This window comes from Aplysia californica, unplaced genomic scaffold, assembly GCF_000002075.1.
Source record: "Aplysia californica isolate F4 #8 unplaced genomic scaffold, AplCal3.0 scaffold00654, whole genome shotgun sequence".
NCBI classification, from domain to species: Eukaryota; Metazoa; Mollusca; class Gastropoda; order Aplysiida; family Aplysiidae; genus Aplysia; species Aplysia californica.
The window spans coordinates 130,460-145,483 of record NW_004797924.1 but is presented as its reverse complement, the minus strand read 5'-3'; the positions used below and the strand labels follow the sequence as shown (position 1 = coordinate 145,483).

At 43.5% G+C, this 15,024-nt stretch overlaps 1 protein-coding gene across 1 annotated transcript in view; it reads right to left on the bottom strand.

Moving 5' to 3' along the window:
- Positions 1-15,006, bottom strand: part of LOC101845802 (ankyrin-3) — a gene marked incomplete in the record, with an annotated part of 29,897 nt that extends 14,891 nt beyond the window's left edge. Inside the window, 2 exon segments of the mRNA XM_005108044.3 lie at positions 4,384-4,550; positions 14,852-15,006. Of these exon segments, the coding sequence (XP_005108101.2) occupies positions 4,384-4,498 (115 nt within the window).
- Between the last annotated feature and the right edge of the window lie 18 nt (positions 15,007-15,024).

Sequence of the window (15,024 nt, the reverse complement as noted above, 5' to 3'; positions counted from 1 at the left end):
ATAATAATAATAATAACAATATAATAATAATAATAACAATAACAATAACAATAATAATAATAATAATAATAATAATAATAATAATAATAAAGTAAACAGAAATTAACAAGAAAAGTTTTGACAAACACACATGGCGATAAAAAATGTGTAGGAAAAGACAGGATGCCAAAAACATGTGAAAAAAAGGGAAATATTTGTGTACCTGAAGTGGCACAGAGAGGCCCCACTGACTGAATCCCAGGCTATATTGATGTTGTATAGGACGAATGGCAATGTGCGGCTAGAAGAAGTGTGTCGTTATTAATTAGCATTTTGAATATCAAAAGAAATGATTTCAAGTTGTTTGGTATTGTTGCTAGTTCCACTGAAAGGAGGTGATGCAGATCTATAAGCTCAACAATAAACAAAGATTACTGAACGAAAGAACACCGAGTTTTAATTAAGTCATGAATGTCTTTGTATGATGTAAAAGGGATGTTGATAGGAAAAAATATTAGAGTTCTTCAATACTGTCTCCATTTGTTAGTTGGGGAATATCATCTAGAGGAGGAACCTTTAAGTTCTATCATTATCATTTTTAAAGTTGTTTTCACATTACCACAACAGTAGCTCAAATACAAAAGCCACAAACGCAATGAAGGTTAATACGAAATACGATAGGTACAATATGTATACACTAGGCAGGCTAGAACTCCAGACAGCTGGCTCTCCTGAGGATATGGTGTGGTATGGGCTTTAACGCATTTTTTAACGCTCTACGCATTTAATTAAGAGCCGGGCGCCTAGAGAAATTTTTATTAATGGTGAGGTAAGGTATGAGGACTCTAGCGTGCAATATTTTACTGTATGAAGAAGAGACCTAGAGATCTAGAGGTTAACAAAGATGCTGGGAGGACGCCCGAAACAGAACTGATTTGTGGCCAGATACATTTGAATCTATCACTACAAGGGAACCATAAGAGAGTGAACACGATATAAAGCTAGAAAATGAAGTGAAACAGAGAAAGGAAGAAGGCGATGGATCGGGCATAGATTAAATCAATCAATGACAAAAGTAACCAAGAAAAGAAAACTGACAAGTCAGTGTAACCAGAAATGCACTGAGATGTAATCGCCAGGCCATGTGAACAAAGAGAGACAATAAAGAGGAACATGGCGGAGAGAGATGCAAATGCAAAGAAACTGTGCACAACTTGGACACAACTGGGAAAAGATTACAGGACAGGCACGTTTTGAGGACAATGTTTATGGCAGGCACATAGGGATACAGCCTACTTGGAAGAATCGATACATTGGCATCTAAACATCTGCCATCTGTTGCCGTAGACCTATAATACGCGTTTATCTGTCCCGCGAACAGAACAGATTAGCAAAACAAACCAGGGACATTTGACAACTGATGAGGTCGGCAAGACACCCATAACATAATAATATTGATATATTCTGATATCACAACAAATCGGCCTCGGTGTGACCTTTTGTGGATAACCAATAGGTTAACGCGTGATAGGACACAACGGTCTTCAATGACAAAGTTAGAGGTCGAAAACGGGTGTCCACGTGAACATTAAAAAATTTTTTACAGACACAAGTCAAAAACGTGTATTTTTGCAAAAGAAGCAACACGATTTTGATTTTTAACGTTTCTAATAATTACAAATTTTTCTCAAGCTCTTGGGAAATTCAAACGCACAATATAAATGATCTTGCAATTTCAGTTTTAAAAAGCACCTCATAATTGTACAAATCAACGCGGCCAAAAAATGCGGTATTTGACAGGCGGCAGTGAGCCTACGTATTACGTTATGTATAATCAGCGGCAAGCGTAATTATGTCTTAGAGAGAGAGAGACCTGGAAACTGAACTGTGAACATGGCAAGTACAGGACAATATTATTATTAGCGTCTAGAATACAGAACAAGATCAATAATTATATCGTTCAATTAACTACCAGGCGTAGAGTGAAAAGGTCCCATAAAAAATATTGCCATTTTTGTTGCATTTGGAACCTTTAGACTCAAGAACAACAAATTGCTGAATGGAAGAAGATAACGTAGTGATAAGAAGTAAAATATCATGAACTCGTCAGATGTCGAACTAGGATCAGGTTCACATTCTACGGAGACACTAGGGTCATCTCGACCGATTTTCTGTCTCTCTGTCTTCTCCTGCACGCAGTACTCTCTCTCTCTCTCTCTCTCTCTCTCTCTCTCTCTCTCTCTCTCTCTCTCTCTCTCTCTCTCTCTCTCTCTCTCTCTCTCTCTCTCTCCCCCTCTCTCTCTCTCTCCCTCCCTCCCTCCCTTTCTCTCCCCCCCCCCTTCTCTCTGGTGCACCGTTTAACTCAATTTGTATCATGACGGACTATGATGCGAATGACTCAATTTGTATCATGACGGACTATGATGCGAATGATGCTTCATGCACTTGATTTGTTTGGTGAGTTGTCAAAGCTCTCCACCTACATGGCTCGGTGCTGTCGGATAGATATATACACGTACTTTAAATTTGGTGGTCTCGTCTCTTGAATAACAGTGTTGAAAGGGACGTTAACACACAATATCAATTACACACACGCACATGTATATTCACAAAAGTACATACAAAAGAGCAGAAAATGTACAGCTGACATGAAAATGGATATTTTTTATTTAAGTTAGGCGTTTTTTGTGGTTTTGTTTTTGTTTTGTTTTTGGTTTTTTTACATCAGGCCTCTTGCTCCTCTTTTTCCTCCTGACCACAATCATCATTAATATTACATCCCGTTTCACCAACTTCAATGTGTTTCTAAATCTCCAACAAACATTTCAGCTGTGAAGGGGCTCAATATTCGACCTTGACGTTTCTCTAGAGATGCTAAATAATTCAACTCATTACGACCATCCGCTTTAACAAGAATAGGCCCTAGCATCCCCATTATCATTTCGTCTTTCAAGGCCTTAGCCTGAGATTACTTATGCCATTATCAAAAACTGGACCTGGGTCAAGATCAGGAGAACTGATTACTACTGACCAAAACCTTGGCAGTGGGGTTGTCAATTATTAACATGGCTTATATGATGGACCCTTATCTCGCATCATTATCTGAGGATATTAACTCACTGACACCAGAAGTTCAGTTCCTTAGCACTGACCAATTTCACTTTAAGTATGGACCTTGCCAAAAGGATGATTTACAACGTTTTACATAAAACACCTCTCAGTCCCGGGTTCAAAACCTGACAGCGACAGAAAATGTTTTTATTTTCTTCTTTCACCTCTTTTCCTGCTCTCTGACCATGTTCTGCCATCTGCTTTCATCTCCATTTTCTGCCCCCCCCCTTTTGTCCCCTCTTCTGGGCTCCTGACTCTTTCTGCAGTCTTATTATTGATACTCCTTGACTCCTTGGCTCATTCTTAACACCCCTGATCTCAAGTTAAGTAAGATTTAACACCTAGCCCTCTCAGATAAGGGTGAAAAATCCCGGAGGTCGGGGGGGGGGGGGGGGGAATTGCACACATTAAAGAAACCTTGGTGGTCCAAAATCGCTTAGAGTAGGCTTAGGCTGCCACCAGAACAAAATTCAAAATTAATTCCTATCAAACTAAAAATGTTGAATGTGTCCTCTGCGCTCGTATGACATTATGCAGTTGTGAGCACTGTAAAACACTTTAAAAAACAAAAAACAAAACAGCTTCTTGATAGGAAAGAAAACTCTACAATCTTGGGGGGGGGGGGTTATTTCAAAGAGAACCCACATGGGAAAGATGGAATCCCTTTAAAGACTGTCATAATATGGAGGCTCTTGGCGACGTGCTCTTGTTATCTTGAATGGCAATTTCCTGTAAATTTTTTGCTACTGGAACTTTAGTGAGATGTGAAATTTTTTTCAAAATCCTGCCTGATTGGCCACGGCAACGACAGCGGTGGGGGAATTGGACCAAAAGTAGAGGCTTTACATATTTGCGGTGTGTGGGTATGTGGTATAGACCATTTTGTGGTATCTTTCAGGGAAAAAGATTTTGTGGTGACAAGTAAGTTGAGACAGCAAGTGGATAGGAACTTTTCCAAGAAATAAGGGTAGCAGCCCCCCCCCCCCCAACGAAACCCCTCCTAAAAATTTCCCGCCCCCCCCCCCCCCCCCAAACATTTCTAACATGGCCAATGATGGTCTTAAGCCTGTATAACAGAAACTTTGTTGTAGAACTTCAACTAAACCAGTTGTCAGACCGGTTCAGTGATGGACCATCAACTAAACCATAAACATCATGGTAAACTTTCAACTAAACCGACACCAACTTGATTTTGTGCAGTTTTTATGAATGTTATATTCATGTAAGCACAGAGGTTCGATCACTTGTATCATTCTTCCTGAAGTAGAGGAATGTATTTATAAGAGTACTTACACTCTGTAGATACAGCATGGGCTGTGATCCAGTTTGGTTTGCTTGGATGAGAAAATCCAGAGACAGCGACATCTGACTTTGGATCCACCACAAAACTGCTACTGTATACGCCCATATTCTACACATAAACTGATCCGGCCCAAGGAAAAAGATGGAGGTGATATTGCCTGTTGAATACAGAAAAGTAATAGTAATAGTAGCAAGTGGTCAGTACCGCATGTCAAAAGTTCAATAAAAAGTGTGTTCACATAAGACAGATAGTTGTTTCATCTGTGAGTCTCTCTCTCACACAAAACAAAACATCTATTGTCTCAAACAATATGTGAGGTTTTGACATCAAATTATGTGAGTTGTTTCATGATTGACAGACCAACTGATCCCAAGTGAGCATGACACTACACTTTCGCTCTCCAGAGACTCATTAAAGGTGGGTAAAGATGAACTGAAACAAACTACTTTTTCCATGCCTCTCTGCCCACCAGTCAGCATAAAGAATGTACTGGCTGCAACTCTACCCCTTTAACTCTCTTTCTCTCTCTCTCTCTCTCTCTCTCTCTCTCTCTCTCTCTCTCTCTCTCTCTCTCTCTCTCTCTCTCTCTCTCTCTCTCTCTCTCTCTCTCTCTTCCTCATTATCTCTATATCTCCCCCCCTTTCCTCCCTATTATGCTCATCCAGTGGGAGCTTACCAAAAATAACATACAAGGTAAGGAGCAATTGCATGACACTTTTAGCAGTGTAGAGACTTGCATAACTGCAAGAGCATAAGCTTTCAAGCTCTTAAAATAATTTTTAGAAATACAACACAACCATATGGTTCTACTCACCTGTCTGATAAAATAAAACCCCAACATTCACAGGCAAAAAGTAAAGCTAGAAAAGTACTGTGTGCCTTACTCAGATGGTGGGGTTTTTTTTTAACCTTGAGACATTAAAAATAGCAGCTGCCCTTCAGACATAGACCTCTTGTTTTTTTGTATTGTGGGAGAACACTTACATAGAGGACATTAAGAACTCTAGATTTGTCCAAACCCAGGCTGAAGAGATACGTCCTAGAGAGTAAAAGTCATTTTATCACACGGTCATTTCGTCACACCGGTGCAGTAAAGACGTCACAGTCATCTCATCACACCCCAAATCCACAAGGTTGAATGGAGATGGTCATTTCGTCCCACACTTGCGTACATCAAACACACATTGTCATGCCAATCGCAAATCATGATTTTTTTAGGAGGGTTAGGTGGTGTGTGGAAGGGTGTTGGGGGTTGCAAGTCGTCATGCTTACCTGATCAGCGACACCATTATATTATAACTGGGTGAGTTTTGTTGAGTTGTTATTTTTGGGTTGGTGGGGGGGGGGGCAGTTAAAGGCTTAAATTACTCAAAAACAAGAGGGCACGGCCCATTGATTTCGAGAATAAAGACTGCTGGCAATGTTCCTCCAAAACTCTACTAGCATAACGATTTTGGAGAGATGGGCGAAGTCATTTCGTGACACATAATTGGATGTGACGAGATGACCGTGTAACGAAATGACCGGTTTCTGTCGCAGCAGATATTTGTCAAAAATTCTCGCCACACAGGAATTGAACCCAGGTCTCAAGCTTGGGCTGACAAAGCCCCTAATAAAAAAATTTAATAACATCAAAATCTGGTACAATTATTCTGAAGACTTTCTAATTAACCAACAAAGTTCACTGCCATTCTTATACTGATTTTGAATCTGAAATACTACACAACAAAGGCAAACATGGAACTAGCAATCTGAGCTTAAAGCAGTGAAACAAATGGAAAATCAAAATTTCAGAACAGCAAAGGATTATAAGTATCAAGAGGTAGTCTTAACAGGCTTTATTTGACGAGAAAGATAAAATTATTGATAATTGGAAGTCCAGTTAGAAATTAAAAGAAGAGAAAAGTTAAAACCCTTCCAAACGGAACAAAAGGCAGCCATTCAAAGTAAAGCGCATTGGAGATTGAGTCCGAATAGCCACGGGAGGCTATTCAGACTCGAGTCCGAATAGTCACTTCGACTGATTATTCTGTTATTGTACTTATAATACTATAAAATTATTATTACGAAGTGACTATTTCTCTGAACGCTCGGGAAAATAAACTTGACCTCTATTTCTCAGAACGGTTTCCGTTCTCGAGATTTTTGGGTTATTTGAGAGATTTCGGTGTCATCTTTCATTCTGCCATTTTACGAGGACTGGGAGGGAGCATTTTTTGCATCGAATTCAATTTCTAGAGCTAGATGTAGAGATTTTCAAATTTAAATGTTTGAATATTCAGATACTTCAATTGTGGTTGAGGCAACGTTCCCGGACTATACTTCATTTGAAAATGCCTTCAAAAAGTACTGCGAGAAAACAAGACTGCTCGACTTTGGCAGTAACCTATTCTGCATATAGTCACACTTAAAGTAAAAACTAAAATCCTTCATGTAAACAAAAAAAAATCCCCCAACGCCACCCTCCCCCTCCCCCCACGTCCACACTAGTAGAGTATGTTATGTTTCTGTATTGTCTAACATATTGCCATGTCATTGTCTCTCGGGTACTCTGATCATTGCTCCTGCTTGGATGTAATAAACGTCCGAGAGTTGAGAAACAAATTAGCATCATCATACTTCATTATGATTAGAGTACGAGGTTCAAGCCCCCATCACTAATCGATGACCCACCATTGCCCATAGCCCCGACCACAACTTGAGGCCCCTTCACCTCATCATTTACAATACCTGCCACCTCATGCCCAATCTCTACCTGTGACTATTCAACCCCAGCTGACTCGCCTGTCGAACTTGCTGTTGTGCTCCTCCAACTCCACAGTAAGGAGCATGACACCAATACTACTGCCCATTCATCGAAACCTACAGTAGAGAAAGTGCGACGACCGACCGTCTCCATAGGTGGGACATCAGAGGACTGGGTCTATTTCAAATCAAGATGGGCATACTACAAGGCAGCAACAGGTCTTTCAGGACCAGAGGCGGCTGTGCAGCTACTTGAGTGTTGTGGAAAGCTTCTACGCAAAGACTTAACTCACACCAATGGCGGCTCCCTCCGGAGCGAAAGTGAAGAGACAATCTTCCGGCTATCGAGAAACTGGCAGTGCACCAAGAAAACATAATGGTTTCTCGTGTAGAACTCAATATGAGACCGGACAGGGATGAGCCTATCAGGAATTTCACCGCTCATCTCAGGGGCCAAGCTGACGTTTGCAAATACAACATATCATGACCCAACTGCTCCACCGAGGTCCCATACACGGACTATGTACTGAGAGACTCAGTCGTTAGAGGCATAGTAGATGCGGACATCCAGTTGGAAATCCTGGACGACCAAGATCAGGACAAGACACTTGAGGCCACCATTAGGTTCGTTGAGGCCAGGGAAAGCGGCAAAAGGTAAGCCCAGCGCCTCCATGAGAGTGGCTTTCCCCGGCAGCATCCCATGCACTTCCACAGCAGCCATCAACAGCTACCACGCACAACAGAAGCCATGTGGATATTCTGGCAGCAGGGAGAACCACGGCACAAGACGACGTGATGGGGAAAAGACATGCCCTGCATTCAGCAACATCTGCAAACAGTGCAAAATCAAGGGACACTTTGAAAATGTATGTCGCGGCGGCGCAAGAACGAAAACACCAGCAACAGTGAACTTTATAAACAATAATGCTGACGGCTGTGTTGATCTATTGTGCTCATTTGAATGTGTCAACACTGGCAACGATGCCATTAGGGAGATTGTCATAAAACTTGAAGACCAAGTCTACAATGACATGTGTAAAAAACGGGAACGGAGGCAATCCGACCCCCAGCAATTTATTGATATAGCTATTCATTTGGAGACGTCTGACTATGACACACGAGGTCTCTCACCCCCTCCCAAGGGCATAGGTGCAATACGTTGCAAGGCCATGGTCGACACTGGTTGCCAATCCAGCCTCGCAGGAGTCGAACTCCTGCAAAAGCTTGGATTGGACACGGGCCATCTTACACCTGTCACAAGGCAAATGAATGCTGCTAATGGCGAACGTATTCGCATCCTTGGGGCTCTTGTACTCCGCATCTCGGGGAAAGCACAAAATGACGGGCACCGTCAAACCCCAAAGGTTGTATACTTCAAAAATGACACACACAAACTATACCTGAGCAAACAGGCATGCATTGGTCTGGGTATATTATCAGACAAGTTACCACAATTGGGGAGCAAATCCCATCCGCCAATGCTGAAGTTAAGCACTCAGCTTCCACAAGCACTAGCCATTGTGGATGCCCACAACGCCTCCCCTCACCCAAACCTCCCACGGAGCTGCCATTCAAGGCTACCTTGGAAAATAGAGGCAGAGTCGAGAGGTACTTGAAGGAACTATATGCATCCTCCACATTCAACACATGCACACATCAAGAGCTACCCATGATGCATGGTCCTCCGCTCCGCCTGATGATAGACCACACAGCTAAGCCATTGGCCAACCACATCCCACTCTCTGTACCCTTGCACTGGAAGGATGAAATAAAGGCAGGCTTAGACCAAGACGTCAAGCTCGGAGTGATTCAGCCAGTACCTATAGGAGAACCTGTCACAGGGTGTCACAGAATGGTTGTTTGCCCCAAAGAAAAACGGTAAGCCTCGCAGAACCGTCGACTTCCAGGCACTGAACAAACACGCCAAAAGGGAAACGCACCACACAGCCTCACCATCCCTACAGACAAGGTCAGTACCCCACAACACGAAAAAGACAGTCCTCGACGCTTGGAATGGGTATCACAGCGTCAAGCTACATGAGGATGATGTACACCTGACCGCCTTCATAACCCCAAGGGGTAGGTACAGGTATAAATTTGCCCCCCAATGTTACCTCGCGTCCAGCGATGGCTACACCAGACGCTACGACGAGATCGTGTCAGACATCACCAATAAAACCAAATGCGTAGACGATGCCCTGCTTTGGTCCGACACCACTGGCTAGATGTCTGCGGGGGAAATGGCATCATCCTAAACCCCGAGACATTCGTGTTCGCTGCTGACACCGTTGAATTTGCTGGATTTGAGATATCAGCCACAACAGTCCGCCCATGCCCACGACTCTTGGAGGCGATCAGAAAGTTCGCTACGCCAAGAAACATCATAGATGTTCGGTCATGGTGTGGCCTCATCAACCAGGTCGCATATGCATTCTCAGCCACAGATAAAATGGGACCATGCCAATCACTATTTAGTCCAAGCACCCCTTTCAGATGGTCTGGGGACTTAAACAAATTGTTCGAGGAATCTGAGGATGCCATTGTCAGAGAAATCACACAGGGGGTTAAAATATGAGACAAATTCCTCCCCACATGCATAGCAACAGATTGGAGCAAGACAGGGATCGGTTTCTGGCTGCCCCAGAAGCACAGCACTTGTGAGCCCACAACACCCCTCTGTTGCAAAAATGGCTGGAAGGTGGCACTTGTAGAGAGCAGATTCGCCACGAGAGCCGAGTCAAGATATGCTCCTATCGAAGGTGAGGCCCTCGCAGTTGTGGGTGCCCTTGATAAGGCCAAACACTTTGTCCTCTGCTGTAATGACCTCATTGTTGCAGTGGATCACAAGCCCTTACTCAAGGTCCTCGGAGACCGTTGCCTTGATGCGGTAGCCAACCCCAGACTGAGAAATCTCAAGGAAAAGTCACTACGGTACAGGTTTCGGCTGGTGCATATCCCTGGGATACACCACAAAGCAGCTGATGGAATGTCGCGCGACTCCGTTGGCAAACCAGAAGGATTCTACCTATAGGATGACATCTCAGGGCTAATGAATGGCACGCATGTTCAGCCACCAACAATTGATGAGCAACACGAAATCACTTCTATGTCAGCTGTTTTGGAGAACAACAGGAACGTCATATGGGACGACATTCGCATTGAAACCGCCAGGGACGAGCTGATGTGCACACTACTATCCATGCTCGAGGACGGCCTGCCAGGTACACAGAGGAAAATGCCGCCGGAATTGCAAGCTTACTTTACGCTGAAGGACGAACTATACTCGCTTGACGGCGTAGTCCTATACAAAGATCGCGTAATTGTCACTCTATCGCTAGGCAGGAAGGTGCTGGATTCTCTCCACTCGGCACACCAAGGCACATCCTCCATGATGGCCAGAGCTGGTGCCTCTATCTTCTGGCCAGGGATAACCTCAAACATCCACAACCTACGAGACAAGTGTTCTCAGTGTAGTCGCTACGCACCATCCCAGCCGCAAGCCCCCCCCCCCCCCCCCCCCCGATCGCCACAAGTGTTCCTGTATACCCATTCCAAATGGTCTGTGCAGACTATTTCCACCACCGGGGACAATCCTACTGGGTGATTGTGGACCGCTAACAGCCTACCAGAGAACTTTCATTACATTTGGCATTAGTGAAGATATCACTACCGATGGGGGCCCAGAATTCAGAGCCACTCAGACAGAAAGATTCTATTGTTACTTGAACATAAAACAATGTTTAACACTAACCTTTTGTTTGACTGTGTTTACAACAGGGGTTAGCCAAACCTGTTTCTCTCCGGATGGTGATCCTTTCCTCGGCAATTGGGGCCCCAATGCGTTGGAATCTCACACGCAACACAGAAATAAACTGAGGCTCCAACTAGCCTTTTCTCCACCCAAACTCTCAGCAGGCCTCCTCTGCCTTGCTACAGATCTCCCCTCTAAAGTCTAACCTGTAGTAATCCAGACTGCTTTTATACACTTGCACCAAGCAATACAACTGAACTGAGACTCACACTTTCGCCAAAAAATACAATAGGCTAGGCCTAACCCCCTGCCACTGATCAACACGCCAGATTGCAAATAAAACAACCAAATAGACCACAGATTCTTTAGGGACTAAGGCATCCAACATCAAGTGTCATCTGTTGCCTACCCGCATGCCAACTGTAGAGCAGAGGTGGCAATGAAGACAGTCAAGAGACTGTCAACACCAGCCCAGGGGGCACCCTAGACACTAATGCCTTTCAGAGAGCGATGCTTCGATATAGAAATACACCTGACAAGGAGACCGGCATATCGCCCGCCCAATGCATCCTTGGAAGGCCTATCGGGTACTTCATCCCCATTCTCCCAAGCCGATATGAACCTGATCCCACGTGGAGGGAGACTCTCCTAGCACGAGAGGAAGCGCTGAGGGGGGGACACATGAAGATGTCAGAGAGATTGACAGAACACACCAGGCTCCTGCAGCCCTTGAAAGTTGATGACAGGGTCAGAATCCAGAACCAGACAGGACCCCACATGACAAAGTGGGACAAGACAGACATCATAGTGGAGGTCCGCCAACATGATCAGTATATTGTAAAGGTGGATTGCTCAGGAAGGGTCACTCTCCGAAATCACAAGTTTCTCAGGAAATACATGCCTGCAATACCAGACGCCACTGCGCCTTCACAATCACACTTTGACTTACGGAGCAGGATTGGACCGCGTCCATGCCAGTACCCACCTTCAAGCATTGACCAGGAGCAAATTGCACCAGCAAAACAGACTCTCGTCAACATCCAAGACCCTGTGCCAGATACACCATCCTCTCTCCAAAGCACTCCCACCAATCAGGAGCCACATACACTACCACCTGTGCCAAGCACTCCAGCAAATCAGGAGTCAGAACCCTTACCTGACACCCCAACTGTCAGCCATACTCAACCCCTGGCAACAACCACTCCCCAGCAACAACGAACAACGCCACCTCCCATGCCCCAAGGAGATCCCAAAATCCCCATAGCTCTTAGACGCCTCCTGCCCCATAACAACCCTGGGTTTAAGGACACAGAAGTCATTGGGCAGGGTGACAGGTCTTTACGTAGCAGGTGTAGAACTGATTAAGTTGCTGAAACTTTTTTTTCATGTTGTCATATGACATAAGGCCCTACATCTTTTTGTATCACAGCACAAATGATGACTCATCATGCATGTTATGTAATCAGTCTTTGTTTATATAACCCGTCCAAAGACTTGAGGGGGCATAGTGGAGTATATTATGTGTCAGTATTGTCTAACGTATTGTTATGTCACTATCTCTCAGAAACAAACGAGTGTCATCATACTTCATTACACACCATAAACACACACACACACACACAAACACTCACTCACTCAAACACACACACACACACACACACACACACACACACACACACACACACACACACTCACTCACTCAAACACACACACGCGCGCGCGCGCGCGCGCGTGCCACTCCATTCGCAAATACCCAACAAATCTTAAGAACATAAACTGTTCAAAGAAATAGAGTTCATAAGTTTATTTTCCCGAGCGTTCTGAGAAATAGAGCCGGCCTTATTATTATTGTATTTATTTAGCCAACAATAAATCATTATAAATACAGAATAAGTTAAGTAATATCAGAATATAAATATATTACAAGTGTGACCAAGACAATGTGAATGTTCATATCAATAATAGGCCTGAGGCATAATAATAATGATTCAGTTCAGTCAGTACATTCTGAAAAGAGTAGTAGTAGTAGTAGTATGAAGTACGGCTGTGGTCAGGCTAGTCGCCTATCAGCCGTTCGTTGCTTTCGTTGCTTATTCCTTCCTGCACGTTGTTTTCACACTCTGGTATCCGTAGGTTAGTGCTCATGGGACATGGATCTGGCAGTTTGAAACCAATCTAGGTTCATAGAGAATTTATGTTCTTTCCAGACCATGTCACTTCTATTCTTGAAAGCATTCAAGGATGGTGCAGACACCACATTTTCTGGTAGGGAATTCCAAGCGTTACCTGTGCGTACGCTGAAGAAGTTTTGGCGGACTGCTGTTTTCACATGGTTTTTTTTCAATTTTAGACTGCGTCCCCTGGTGTTAGAGTGAAGATTGCGGGGTAAAATATCTCCCATTACGTTGTAAATTCCTGTTAAATACTTGTAACATTCAATCATGTCGCCTCTAGCTCTCCGATAGTACAGCGATGGCAGATCCAATTTTCTGAGACGATCGCAGTAAGCAAGGTGCTGTAGTTCAGGAATTAGTTTGGTGGCCCGACGTTGCACTTTTTCAAGTTGTTCTTCATCACCTTTAAGTCTGAGATGCCAGACCACATTTCCATACTCTAGATGAGGACGAATGATTGATTTGTACAGAGTAGAAAGGGACACTTTGTCCAGCATTGTGAAACCTCACCGGATCAGTGCGAGAAGATTGTTAGCTTTGTTGACCTGGATACTGACGTGTTTGCTGAATTTTAGATCACTATCAATATTCACACCTAGGTCTTTTTCTAGTGACACAGATTCTAGAGTGATGCGTTCACCTTGGATGTCATCTTGTACTCGCATGGGTTTCTATTTTTCCCAATGTGCATAACCTTGCATTTTTCTGCATTAAACCTCAATTGCCACGCATCAGACCAGAGCTGGAGTCTGTTCAAGTCATCCTGGAGGTTGTCCGAAAAGTCGGGTACTTCAGCAAAAATCTTCGTATCATCCGCGAACAGAAAAGAAGCAGAGAGGATATTTTCAGGGAGGTCATTGACGAAGCATACAAATAGAAACGGACCTAGCACACTTTCCTGAGGGATTCCCGACTGCACATGCTCCCAGGATGACTCCTCTCCATTTACAACCACACACTGAGTAAAACTAATATCTATATCGCAACTATGAGCCTGAGCACTAGGGTTCAGTAATTTGGTGCAGATCTAAATCTAGATAACTGATGTCATTATTTAAAACTACTAAGACCTAATCTAGCTAGGCTGCACTGATACTTGATGTTATTAATTTCTGATGAACCCCAGCGCAGGTCTCATGCTGCCTGCACTAAACTCGGTCAACTATTCTGTACTAATCTAGGACTAGAATCTAGATCTAGAATCAGCGATTTTGCAGTTTCGTTCGTAAAAGTCCAAAGCTGAACATCAGAGACTCTGAATTGCCAAGTTATAATCGTTGACGAGTGAACTAAGGCTAAGTCTAAGCGTAAGACTGGAAGGAAACACTAAAGCCAGAAAATAAAAATTCAAGCAAAGAATAGCGCTTTATAGGCAGTTCCCCTCTCTCCAATTATCATTTGCCGGTATGGGCCCAATGAGTCAAGAATGGGAGGGCAAGCCCCTGACCTAATCAAAATATGGAGGGGGGGGGGGCGTCATGCCCCCCTGAACTTTACCATAATTCGATGTTTGGCAGAGGTTCATGCATCCCTGTTCTTTGTGCTGCCTATTTGGTTATCAAGACTTCCAGATTTTTTCTCTGGGTGTAAACAAATGGAATGTGGACTTTAACGAACGGAACAACAAGAAGATCATCCAAGACCAAGAATCTGTGTGTGACGAAGGGATTAAATCGTTACCAAAGTTTATGATGAAGATACCGCCTAGAACAACAACTCTGGTTTGATTGCTACTGGTCACATTACAAAAAATATTGACTTACAGTGTGATCTAATAACTCATGTTACCTTTAGTATGGTTGTTTTGTTTTTTTCTTCAACTCTTGAATCAGTTATCTAGCAACCTGGCGTCCATTTGTAAACATTGTACTCTTTTAATGCAAAAGTTCGAAAAAAAAGACTTCTTCTTTTGTACTAAAACACGAAAAGACAAAATTTCTTCATTTAATATTCATGATCAC